General features: G+C 46.4%; 1 protein-coding gene and 2 non-coding genes across 3 annotated transcripts; all 3 read left to right on the forward strand.

Annotated features, from left to right (window-relative positions):
• The first annotated feature begins 195 nt into the window (after nt 1–195).
• Nucleotides 196–649, forward strand: LOC131480849 (histone H2B type 1-C/E/F/G/I). Its single transcript, XM_058667327.1, has one exon. It carries the CDS (start codon nt 197–199, stop codon nt 575–577), a length of 381 nt encoding a protein of 126 aa, XP_058523310.1. The 5' UTR covers nt 196; the 3' UTR covers nt 578–649.
• A 4629-nt stretch (nt 650–5278) lies between these two features.
• On the forward strand, nt 5279–5350 carry TRNAM-CAU (transfer RNA methionine (anticodon CAU)). Its single transcript has one exon. It is a non-coding gene; the product is annotated as a tRNA-Met (tRNA).
• A 2458-nt stretch (nt 5351–7808) lies between these two features.
• On the forward strand, nt 7809–7881 carry TRNAR-UCG (transfer RNA arginine (anticodon UCG)). Its single transcript has one exon. It is a non-coding gene; the product is annotated as a tRNA-Arg (tRNA).
• Nucleotides 7882–12474: the final 4593 nt, after the last annotated feature.

Genomic DNA, 12474 nt, shown 5'->3' on the forward strand with positions numbered 1-12474 from the left:
GAGGCGAGGATACTGAAACAGCCAATGAGAATTCAGCATCCCGTCGTAGCCTATCCGAAGGCAGCAAAGAAAGCCAGCCAATGAAAGCCCGCATGTCTACAATCTTCATTTGCATACTCAGCGCAGAAATAGACTCGTGCGCACGCATCTCCGCACTCTGATTTCTTCTGCTGGAAGAGTAATCTGAGTGTTGATCATGCCTGAGCCAGCGAAATCCGCTCCTGCGCCGAAGAAGGGCTCCAAGAAGGCGGTGACCAAGGCGCAGAAGAAGGACGGCAAGAAGCGCAAGCGCAGCCGCAAGGAGAGCTACTCGGTCTACGTGTACAAGGTGCTCAAGCAGGTGCACCCGGACACGGGCATCTCGTCCAAGGCCATGGGCATCATGAACTCGTTCGTCAACGACATCTTCGAGCGCATCGCGGGCGAGGCGTCGCGCCTGGCGCACTACAACAAGCGCTCGACCATCACGTCCCGGGAGATCCAGACGGCCGTGCGCCTGCTGCTGCCGGGCGAGCTGGCCAAGCACGCCGTGTCCGAGGGCACCAAGGCCGTCACCAAGTACACCAGCTCCAAGTAGACGCGTGCTTGAGTACTCTTCACCCCAAAGGCTCTTTTCAGAGCCACCTACAAAGTCTATGAAAGATCTGTAACATTGTTACCTTTGTGTTTGCAATTTGTGTTAGGATAATATAAGATTGGTTTTCTGATGATTTCTTGATGGTTTGCTTATATAGAGTATTTGTAAAACTCCTTGCTCTGTATTTTGTGGCTCCCAGTTTAAACAGTGCAATTCTAAGTCTGAATTACCATTATGTCCAAATATTTTTCAGTTAATGTGGTCCTAGCCAGTTCAAAAGCAAGTACGTAAACCACTGTTTGGAAAAGTTGTATGTGGTTTCACTCTCAAGGATGATTGTCTACCCCATGTTCTACACCGAAATTACACTTAAGAGGTCAGTTTCATTCTTAAGAGACCCAAGTGTTTATGCTTTAGATTTTGTGGACTGACCTGTCTCAGTCCCAGCGCTACATTTTATACATGTGTTAAGTCCTTTAACGTCCTACATGTGGTGTAAACTGTCAAATATCTTTGTCTCGATGAGTACAGTCGTAGGGTGTCTGATGTCGTTTGCGTATTAGAGACAGCCTATTGGGATTGCTTCGTGATTGGCTGCACTTTGCATCCTGTCGCTGCCATAGGTTAATTTACGAAACCAAAGCAGAGTATAACTACTTGCAGTAATATGGGTCCCGTTAACGAAGAGTGGAGTAGCTAAAGACCTGGGCATCCCTTTAGGGTTTCACTTGTCGATAAACCTGGAAACACTTCTCCGCACCACCCATGTGTATTCCATTTATTTGTCAAGACTCATTCACTCCTTTCTAGTTTTATTTTACCTCTTCTTGTTTCACAGATTTTTCCTGGCGCTTCCACTGCAGAATCATCTTATGTAGATGAACTTTGGTAGCTTGGTCCTTTTAATTGAAACTTAGGAAAGTAGCTGTCTGATGGTGTGGTTTAGGTAGGATGGAGCTCTTCTGAATGCGTCCTCTCCCTTGGTCGCTAGGGGAAACTGGACCTCCGAAGTGGACAGCACTGCAGATCCTGCAGGTAGAAACAGTTCCTTCATGTTCTGATTCCAGTAGCCTTACAGAGTTCACAGACAATGTATGGAATGTTTTGATTTGGATTTCAAGATCTTTTTGCACCAAACAACCTTTTGACTCAGTCTCCAATGAACCTGTTGGAAAACTGTTCATGTAGCCAATTTCTGAAAAGTTCCCAAAATAGTCAGTTTTCTACCAGCCTTAGCAATATATTCCAAGATATGGTAGCTTGCTGGGAGGGTTGCCTGACTTTCCCCCATCCTTCTCCCTTTAGCAATCCTTAACACCCTAATGTAAAACAAATGGCCTGGCCTGCTCTTTCCCAGGAATTAATAACGTCTACCTCATGATCATTTCACTCCACTGCCTTCCTCTACAACTCTCTCAAGTCTAATATTCCAACACAGTCTTAAGCACTTTCTGAGCTCTTTCTCAGGAAGGCTCCCATGGCAGGTTAAGTTTAAATAAATGTGAATGCTATTTTTTTTTGTTAGATCTTTAATATATTGAAGTGTATAAGAAAATCTTGAAACATAATTCTCAAATAAAAAAGCTGAAAAATACATTTGGATAATAAAATAAATATCCTAGCCCTAGCCAATGAACCTAAGAGGAGGAAAAGTTGTTTCCCATCCCACAATATGTATAAGGTTTGGGTGTCTGAGACAAAGAGGTAGGTGTAATGAAAAGATCCAGAGGGAATATGCTTAACGAATTTTTTAGGGCTAGTTTCGCAGGGCTGCTACGACAACACTCATGATGTGTTAAACATATTTTCTATCAGCGCTAGAGCTAGAGGCTGGGTGTATCAGATCAACCTTGTTATGGAATTTTCTTTTGGGATCTCTGGCTTCTATATTCTTCTCTATTCCCCAACAGTATTGCACAGGTTTCCTAACAAGACCAATCATGACATTCCTCTCAGCTCCGCTTAGCCACCCTTGTGTGAAATCTGCTTCCATTACCTTTCCTTTTCTGCATGTAGTTAGGGATGTACAAAGTTCAACTGCTTCGAATTTCTTGCATTAATAAGTCTATGCTTGAATTTACTTTCGGTAACTCTTGAAATACAGATGGGGGAGGAGGACTGGCATTATCATTAAGCAACTGTCTGCTGTTTCAGCATCTCATATATGTGCTGGTCCTTGCCTTGGCTACTTCAGTTCCAATCTAGCCTCATGCTGTGAGCCTGGGAAAGCCATGGAGAATGGCACAACTACTTGGGTCTCAATCCAAGTTGGAGCTCAGAAGTTTTCCTTTCCAATCTGTTGCCTGCTGGCTTTTGTAGACATTTGGGAGAGTGAACCAGCAGATGGATATCTCTTGCTCTGTTTTTTAAATAGATTCAATAAGTTTTAAAAAATAGGAAGTTGTTAAAACCTGGCTCTACCTCCAATGAAATACTATGGGAAATAACACACCCCAACTAAAATACATTCATGATATAGTGTCTGCAAAAATAAATGGCCAAATAATGTATTTGCATTTATGTTATTTGATTCTTTAGTATACACATACATAAGCGCAGTGAAAGAAAAAAGTCATGAGAAAGATCATCAGGTAAACATTAGTAGCAATGTTGTATTTATTTGAGTAAAAGAAACAACTCTTCTGGAGAATTTTCTTCAAAATTCTCAGTGTGTACTTAAGAAGCTGATTATGCACACTAGGTTTTTGATATACAATAAAAACATACAGGAAATCCTTTACAATTCCTGGATAAAGAAGAAAAATAAGCTTGAGGTATCCTATCATTAGAGGAGAAAGAACTCTTTGTGATCCGCCTGTTGAATAATGGGACTCTAAGCATATGTTTCTAAAAACATTGCCTAGTTATCTCAAAGGATCACCTGAGACAGTTTCCCAAGATAGTACACCATGATGGTAAAGGTTAGATAACAGGCAAGCAGTTGTAAGATTTACTAAGACAAGAAAGAGCTGTGGGGTCATGATAGGCTCTGCTGGGAAAACAGGATTGAGGTCAAGTGGTCAGTGGTATATCCGTAACAGCTGAACATATATCAGGTTTCTCACTACAGAAATCAAGTAGAAGGGATCCCAGTCTGGAGGTCAAGCAAAGAACGTACGATGGCGATTCATTTCCTTACCATCCACATAGAATCATGGCAGAAACGAGTACTTCAACCCCATCCCATTTTCCTTGTCAAGTCCACTTTGACAGTTCAGATGTAAGCTGCATTTCTAAACTGGTTTTAAAATTGCACCTAGTTTGGAATCCCCTCCGTTTTCATTAGAGCTTCTTGCATTTAAACCTGGCTAAAAACCAGGTTTTAAAACACTTGCCGTGTTAAACTTAAGCACTTAGATCTAATTTATGCAGATAATCACGTAACAAAAGAGCTAACAACACACATTCACGCTAACAAAGGCTTCTCGTTGTTTACATACCACATGGCTCCCTCTACCACACTGTTAGGCCGATTCTAAAACCCCTTTGTTCTACAGCTTTCCGTTCCACAGAACAAGCAGTCACAATGTCAGCCAGGAACGCAGTTCTGCCTTTATATTCACGCTGAACCTTTGTTCCTGGCGACGCCATCTTGTGCCTGTCACTGACCATAAATGAGCAGACCTGTTATTTAGTTCCCGGTAATATCGAGCCTTGCTTGGAATAAACCAAGGACCAACTATCCCGTAAGTAAAGGGAAGCTTAGGACAAATCCCACAGCTGCTTCTCCTGGGGATAGTGATTTAGTGCTAGCTCTTTTTCATGAAAATGTGGGCGGCCCTGAAAAGGGCCTTTGGTTGATAGTTTGGGGTTGCAGGGAGCAGCTTTAGCCGCCGAAGCCGTAGAGGGTGCGGCCCTGGCGCTTGAGCGCGTAGACCACGTCCATGGCCGTGACCGTCTTGCGCTTGGCGTGCTCGGTGTAGGTGACGGCGTCGCGGATGACGTTCTCCAGGAAGACCTTGAGCACGCCGCGGGTCTCCTCGTAGATGAGGCCCGAGATGCGCTTGACGCCGCCGCGGCGCGCCAGGCGGCGGATGGCGGGCTTGGTGATGCCCTGGATGTTGTCGCGCAGCACCTTGCGGTGGCGCTTGGCGCCGCCTTTGCCAAGGCCTTTGCCTCCCTTGCCACGACCAGACATGCTTGCCTATTGCAGACTGCAAACAGCAAGTAGCGAACAAGGATGGAACATCCCTTTATATGCCTGGATCGCGGACCTGATTGAGAGCTATTCGCGCGCAGGCTCCGCCCTTCTGGCTGCGGCTCCCGCCCCTCACGCCCAGCGGGATGACGTCACAAGGCACCGATTTGGCGCGCTCTGGACGGATTGGATCGCCTAAATCGTTCTTTTTCACCTGAGAGTTTTTTACTGCATACTGGCAGAGTCAGGATGAAGAGAATCACGGTTCTTCGCGATTATCGTTAGGCGCCTTTGGACGCACTGGAACCCCGGCCGCTAAGCCCCGAAGCAGCAGCCTTGCCTGCGGCTCAGCCCCGCCAGGTCCTGCACCTCTTCTCTGCACCCGGTTACTTGTCAGTGTGTTGCTTTCGTTATGATCGCTTATGTTTTCCCCTTTGGTAACTTTATTGTAAAGACAGTTTGCAGTATATGATTAAGAAACTTCCATTGTTTGAGATCCATTAATTTGAATACTCAGCTATTATTCTATTTTCAGTGCTTTGTTAGGGAGCAAGCCATCAGGAAGCAGAGTGGCGCAGCGGAAGCGTGCTGGGCCCATAACCCAGAGGTCGATGGATCGAAACCATCCTCTGCTAACTCTTTTCTCTCTTTCGTTTAGGTTAGTTTCCCGGTAAAACAGGAAACTGGTTATTTAAATGTTATTTCTTTTTTAAAAAAAGATTTTGTTTATTTTTATTGGAAAGTCAGATAACAGAGAGGAGGAGAGACAGAGAGGAAGATCTTCCGTCCGATGATTCACTCCCCAAGTGACCGCATCGGCCGGGAACCAGGAACCTCTTCCGGGTGTCCCATGCCGGTACTTGGTCCCAAGGCTTTGGGCCGTCCTTGACTGCTTTCCAAGGCCACAGGAATGGAGCTGGTTGAGAAGTGAAGCTGCCGGGATTAGAGTCGGAGCCTATATGGGATGCCGGCGCGCTCAAGGCCAGGACTTTAGCCGCTAGGCCACGCCCCCGGACCCCAAAAGTTATTTCTTGAAAATAAATAATCGTGAAGTTTTAGGGTGCCTGTGAGTAAAGTGTTTCGTACACTATGCAATGATTAATTAGTATGTTCTGTCAACATGTCCAAATTTCTTTTGGTTTCCCAAGAGGCGGTGTCACTGTTGCCAGGTAACAAGTAGGTTCCCTGTTACTCCGTGAAACCAGGGAAATGTTGAAGAAGAGTTCAAGCTGGTGGAGGGAAGTGTGGGAGACCAGGAACAGGACCTTTGTTTCTCTCCGGACTCAGCACTCTTTGCCAAGTAGTTAATGTGGTGGACTGGAAATCCTTAAAGCTGATTTGCCAAGATTCCTGACGATTACCAGTCTTCATCTTGGAAGTAAGACCAGTAGTTTGGAGCACAAAATTCAATGATCAGCGTTTTAATAGGACCTGGAAACAACTGGGGACAGCTACTGCTTTGTCTGCCCTTACCCTACCGTAAGATCTGTAACTAAAGCTTTTACTTGTTAGCATATGTGCGTTGATGGTTTTATAGTTCTCAGAAATATAAATATTTCAGATGAATATAATCACTGTGCTAGAAGCTAAGAAAAAAAGATGTTGCCTAGTCTATGTTTTTTAATTTAATTTTATTTATTTGGCATATGCTGTTGTGCCAGATTTTGAAATCCCCAGATAATCATCAAGTCTGAAGTCAGTGCTAAGGCATAAAGGTGGTTTATTCAAGTTAATTTCGGTCTCCCAGCCACCTCCCCAGCCCAGCATGGCTGGGTGGGGGAGGCGCAGCCGCTGCTGGATCTGTAGGGAAGGCAAAAGCTAGCTCGAGAGCCAGAAAAAGAAAGAAAGAGAGAGAGCCCAAGCCCCCCAGTTTTTATACATTTTAGGCTATTAATTATACAGTCATGATTTAGCAGGCTTCTATTGGTGGGTTTGAAACAAGCAACTTTCAAAAAGTACAAATCGATGAGCTATTGGGCGGTGGATCTTATCTTACACCAGGTACCTCCTGGAATTCAACAACCCCCAACACCAGGAACCTCCTTCCTGAGGAGTGGTCTGCCTATGTGACCTGCCAGGTGTCCTGCTGGGTGTCACATAAACTATTAGGCCTGGAGTTCACACAGCCCCCAGCCAAACCATTAAGGCAGAATCACAAAAGACAGAAAACATCCAGGTTCTTCAATGCTTTTATTTATTTTTAAAGATCTATTTTTGTTGGAAAGGAAGAGTTACAGAAAGAAAGACAGGCAAATAGAAAGAGCCTCCATCTGCTTGTTCACTTTCAAGTGGCTGGCTGCAATGGCTGGAGCTGAGCCAATCTGAAGCCAGGAGCTCGGAGCTTCCTCTGGGTCTTCCACGTGGGTACAGGGTCCCAAGACTTTGGGCTGTCGTCTGCTGTTTTCCCAGGTCACAAGCAGGGAGCTGGATGGGAAATGGGGCAGCCAGGAAACAAACCAGTACCCACATGGGATTCCAGTGCATGCAAGGCGATGACTCCAGCCAAGGCATATGCTTTTAAATAAGTCAGTGTGTATGGTGTAAGGCAATGTTTTGTAAAGAAGATTATATCATCAGTGCGGTGGGAGCTTTAAAATGACTTTTAAAAGCAAGTTTGTTTTGGTGCATTAATTGTGAAAGCCATGTATAGTTTTTTTCATAATGTAAGATTTGCATGAACTTTCTGAAGTTTCCCATGTTTACAGCTGGAAGAGGAGGATGCTGGGGTCAGGCCATGCATAGCTATTGAAGGGGGCTCTCTACTGCTGTTCTGTGTCTTTTCATTCATTATGTGAGAGCCTCTGGAAGCTTCTCTCTGCCAGCCCGACTGTGGGCAGGCGCCTTGGGGCCTTCGGGACCACACCGGCGGGGGAGCCTGGGAAGGAAAGGTGCCTTGGGCAGGTACAATGGGTCAGCTTGTCCACCAATTCCAAACCCTCATAAGTCTCAATTCTGAGGCTCTGAAAGCAAACGTGATCTGGAGTTTCAATTTTTCAGTTTGCAAAAGAAAGGAACAGCACTGGGACCTCAGCATTTATTTTACTGATTTCTAAAGCCATTATTATAAGTGCAGACAATACTACCTATTATATTGACCACGTGGCCTAATGGATAAGGCGTCTGACTTCGGATCAGAAGATTGAGGGTTCGAATCCCTTCGTGGTTAGCCACTTTTGGATCAACTCCTGTGTCAGGTCTAAAAACTCAGGCACTGCTAGGCTGGGTTAAACTAAAAAGTAGGGAGTTTCTTCTCACTGATGGTCAAACCGGAAAGACCTGTCCATCACATATTTACTCCTTAAATGCTTGCCCAGTTTTTAACTTTCATTGCGGAGATTTCTGTTTTGTGGACTTAGAATCCCCTCTTGAAAGCAAAAATTTTAGATCTGCAGCTCGGGCTTCTGCAGACATTGTCTTAAGTCTGTGCATTTTGCCCGAGAACCAGCTCAGAGCTGCTTCTCCCACACTGAGTCCTGCCCCTCCGGCCCCAACGCCTGCATGATCCATGGAGATCCTGCTGCTGCCTGCCTCACCTTTACTGGTTTTCACTCTTTTCTTTCTCTACTTCTCTGCTGTGACATTTTTGCCATCACAAGAATAAGAACCACTGAACTTTGATTCTACATGACAAAGCAAAGTCCAATCTGCATTTGGAAGTAGAGAAAAGTAGTGCCTGACATCTTTTTTAGACCACCAGTGAGGCCGTGGTGTGGCTGTGTGCTGACTTGGGACTCCCAGCTGAGCCCTGGTCGTTGCTCAGAGCACCCACCGGTGCAGCTGTCCTGTGGCCACTGGGGAGCAAGGTGGAAACAGGAACGTGCATAATCATGTGTGAGCGCAGGGAAAACCAAGCACATGGCCAAATAGCAAAACCAGTTACTGTCCCCTCTCTCTGGCCAGTATGCGTTACTGCTGCTGCTTCATCATTGCAACTACAATTCTGCCTTTCCTGACACGTTCTAGATAAACCTGATTAGAGTAGCTAATCAGGGAACTTACAGTTAACTGAGGCTTCACCAAGAATTTGGTCTCCCTCCTTGCAATAAGCTGATAAGCCCAACTGTACTCACACTGTGTCCCTTTTGGACCTTGGCAGGAGATAGTTGGCAATCTTGAACCTAGAAGCACAAAACAGCACAGAGGCCAAGGCAGCCGACCATGCATAAATCCTCTAGGAAACTAACTATAAAAGGTGAAGACAAAGTGCATGTCACACATAACCAACATTTTCCAATTTTTTTAATTATTACTTTAAAAGATGTATTTATTTTTATAGGAAAGGCAGATTAACAGATATAAGGAGATACAGAGAGAAAGATCGTCCATCCACTGATTCATTCTCCAAGTGACCTCAATGCCTGGAGCTGAACTGATCCAAAACTAGGAACCAGGAGCTTCTTCTGGGTTTCCCATGTGCGTGCAGGATCCCAAGGCTTTGGACCATCCCCCACTTTCTCAGGCCACAGGCAGAGACCTGGAAGGGAAGTGGAGCAGCTGGGATATAAACTGGCACCCATATGGGATCTCAGCGCATGCACGGCAAGGATTTTAGCCACTAGGATACCGTGCTGGGCCCTTTCCAATTATTTCTACACAATATAAAAGCTAATGGCCTGACAGTCTTCTAATATTTGCAAATACAGAACTTATCCCTAAGTATGCATATATGATATCAATGACACTTGAGATTTTATATACTATCTGTTGTACATTCCACAATAGGCAAATATTTGTACTTGCCCTGGGAATAAGTCATCACAGCAGACATTTCTGAGTTAAAGTATAAGTTAAATAAGTTAAAACTTTTCATATAAATTGGTTCTAGCACAATGGTTTAATTGGCTAATCCCCTTTTCAAGTGCCAGGATCCCATATGGGAGCTGGTTCATATCCCAGCTGCTCTACTTCTCTTCTAGCTCCCTACTTGTGGCCTGGGAAAGCAACAGAGGATACCCCAAGGCCTTGGGACCCTGTACCCTTGTGGGAAACCCAGCAGAAGCTCCTGGTTCCTGGCTTTGGATTAGATCAGCTATGGCTGTTGTGTCCATCTGGTGAGTGAGCCAGTGGATTAAGATATTTGTCTCTTTTCTCCACAAATCTGATCTGCCTTTCCAATAAAAATAAATTAATCTTAAGAAAACAATAATCCTCAGCTGTAGGCAACTGGATATAAACTGGCACCCATATGGGATCTCAGTTTGCATTGTACCTAGTTGAGTGTTTGTACTGTACCTAGGTGAGTGTTATACTGCTGGAAGAAAAGCACCCGACAACTGGCAGGCATCCTGGACCTGGTTAATGCCAAATTTGCATTAACTATACCAGTGTGCCAGCATAGTTGCCTTTTTTTTTAAAAGATATGTGAGGGGCAGACACCAGAGTACCAGCAGATGAGGTCTGGGGACCTGTGCTGAGCAGGGCCCTGGGGTGGCATGACACACTACCGGATAACTGGACTTGGGGATCAACATGCTTGTGGGCAGGTGGGGTTGTGCATTGCACATGCAAGGAGGTATGGGAGGTGAGGGAGGGAGGACTCTGAGGGAGAATGTGACAAATGAGGAACAACTTCTGGGGAACTTCCACCAATCAGGCTATTGTACTTTCAGGTAAATGAAGGGGATAAGACTGAGTCGTTTGGAGAAGGGAAACTAGAAGATCTTTCAGGGCCAAATCCACCCATCCACATGGGAGATTTGAGCTGGGATTGTTGTTAGTAACCACCACCTACTAGTGTACACAAAATCCATGGCTGGGTGGGAAGGGAGCTTGCCTGGCAGGTCTCGACCACAGTACCCACGAGTGAGTGAGCAGAAGGTGGACCATGTCAGGCTGGGCCATGACACTAACCAGTATTCAAAAGAACTGGGTCCGGGAACAGATTCTTGGGTAGATTTATGGGCTCACTCCTGTGGGACTGCCATACCAGCTGATTTTTTTTGAGGGCTGGGAGTGGTGATGGGCTGAGCTAGGTATGACAGTGGAACTCATTGACATTCATGGGTACTGGGGTTGGGAACAGGCAGGGCTTTTCCAGGCTGTAGCACCAGCAGGCATACTTAAGAATCAGGGTGGAGCCCGACGGCGTGGCCTAGCGGCTAAAGTCCTCGCCTTGAACGCCCCAGGATCCCATATGGGCGCTGGTTCTGATCCCAGCAGCTCCACTTCCCATCCAGCTCCCTGCTTGTGGCCTGGGAAAGCAGTGGAGCATGGCCCAATGCATAGGGACACTGCACCCGCTTGGGAGACCTGGAAGACCTGGAAGAGGTTCTTGGCTCCTGGCTTCGGATCGGCGTGCATCGGCCCGTTGCGGCTCACTTGGGGAGTGAATCATGAGACGGAAGATCTTCCTCTCTGTCTCTCCTCCTCTCTGTATATCTGACTTTGTAATAATAAAAAAAAAGAATCAGGGTGTGTGGAGTGAGCTGAATTGCAACATCCACCAGCACACACAAAGGCCGACACTGGGGCAGACTATGTCAGGTAAAGGCATAACACCTGCTGGTGATATGAGATCTGAGTCTGGGAATGAGCCTAGTGGGGGAACTTGGGGGATTTCCTTGGTGTGCCATAGCTTCCACTGAGAAACATGTGAGCTGCCTGGGTGTTGGTCGGACCAAGCAAGGCTGGTCCACTTGCCAACAAGTGCATGGGTTGGTTCTGGTGTGGTAGTGGTGATGAGCAGACCAGGCAGGGCTGTGTTAACCCTTAGCACATTTCCATGCAGGAGCCAGGATGGGGTGTGGTCCATGCTAAGCTAGGCTAGGCTATCACACCTACTGGTTTACATGAAAGCCAGGGATGGGGCAGGCTGGTCAGGGCTAGGTTATAGTACCCATCAGCAAGTAATTGGGACTAGGGGAGGGCCAGGTCAGGCCAGGCTGCAGCATTTGATGGCAAAGGCCAAGCTGGGTAATGGGTTAATGCCAGGCAGGATTGGCGCAAGCACTGGCACATGCAAGATCTGTGGTTGGGAGTGGGCCTAGTCAGGGAGTTGAGACACCCCAGCAAGGCTGTGGTTCCCACTGGTGAGTATGAGAGCTAGAATGGGGTCACTAAACTGGTCTGGTCATGGCTGCAACATCCCTTAGCATAGTGTAGACTGAGTCTGGGGTGTCCCAGACTGGGCTAGGTTCCAGCACCCACTAATACTTACAAGAGCCAGGGTGGGTGTATGTTAGGAGCTACAGACTTGGACTTGTTGGCCTACCTGACAGCCTGCTGCATTGCAAAGCCTGCCTTGGGCAAACAGGTCCTCAGCAAGTAGGATATTATGGCTAGAACATCCCGTGCAAATCAAGCAGAATAGAACCTCCACCCTTGTTCCTGTTCAATTAGTTCCTTCCCTGTTTCAATATAGATGATTAGTTCCTTCCCTGTTTCAATGAAGATAATTAATTCAAGGAAACCCCTCCCCCTCTGCTCCTGCCCTAGAGAAGAAGGAATATATATATATGAGGAGTAAAATAAAGGGCACGGGCACTCTTTTCACCAAGTACGTGTGCCCGTGTGTTCCTTGGGCCAGCAGTCCATGGGCTAGTAGCCTGGCATTCCCAGTCCACCCTCAGGGTTTGAGCATCGTGTCCTGCAGGTTGGGACAGGTGTAGGAAGGGCTAGGCTAGGTCTTGGCACCTGATGAATCACATGAAAGCCGGGTTAGGCAGGGTTGGGATGTAGCACCCAACAAGAGCCGTCATGGGTATGGGCTGGTTGGGTAAGGTCACTGGACCTTCCAGAACAGGAGATTGGCCAAATCAGG

The sequence above is a fragment of the Ochotona princeps genome, chromosome 1 (genome assembly GCF_030435755.1).
Source record: "Ochotona princeps isolate mOchPri1 chromosome 1, mOchPri1.hap1, whole genome shotgun sequence".
NCBI lineage: Eukaryota > Metazoa > Chordata > Mammalia > Lagomorpha > Ochotonidae > Ochotona > Ochotona princeps.

What these genes read in the sequence shown, in the direction of transcription:
- LOC131480849 (XM_058667327.1), top strand. Translation starts at nt 197, where the DNA reads ATGCCTGAGCCAGCGAAATCCGCTCCTGCGCCGAAGAAGGGCTCCAAG.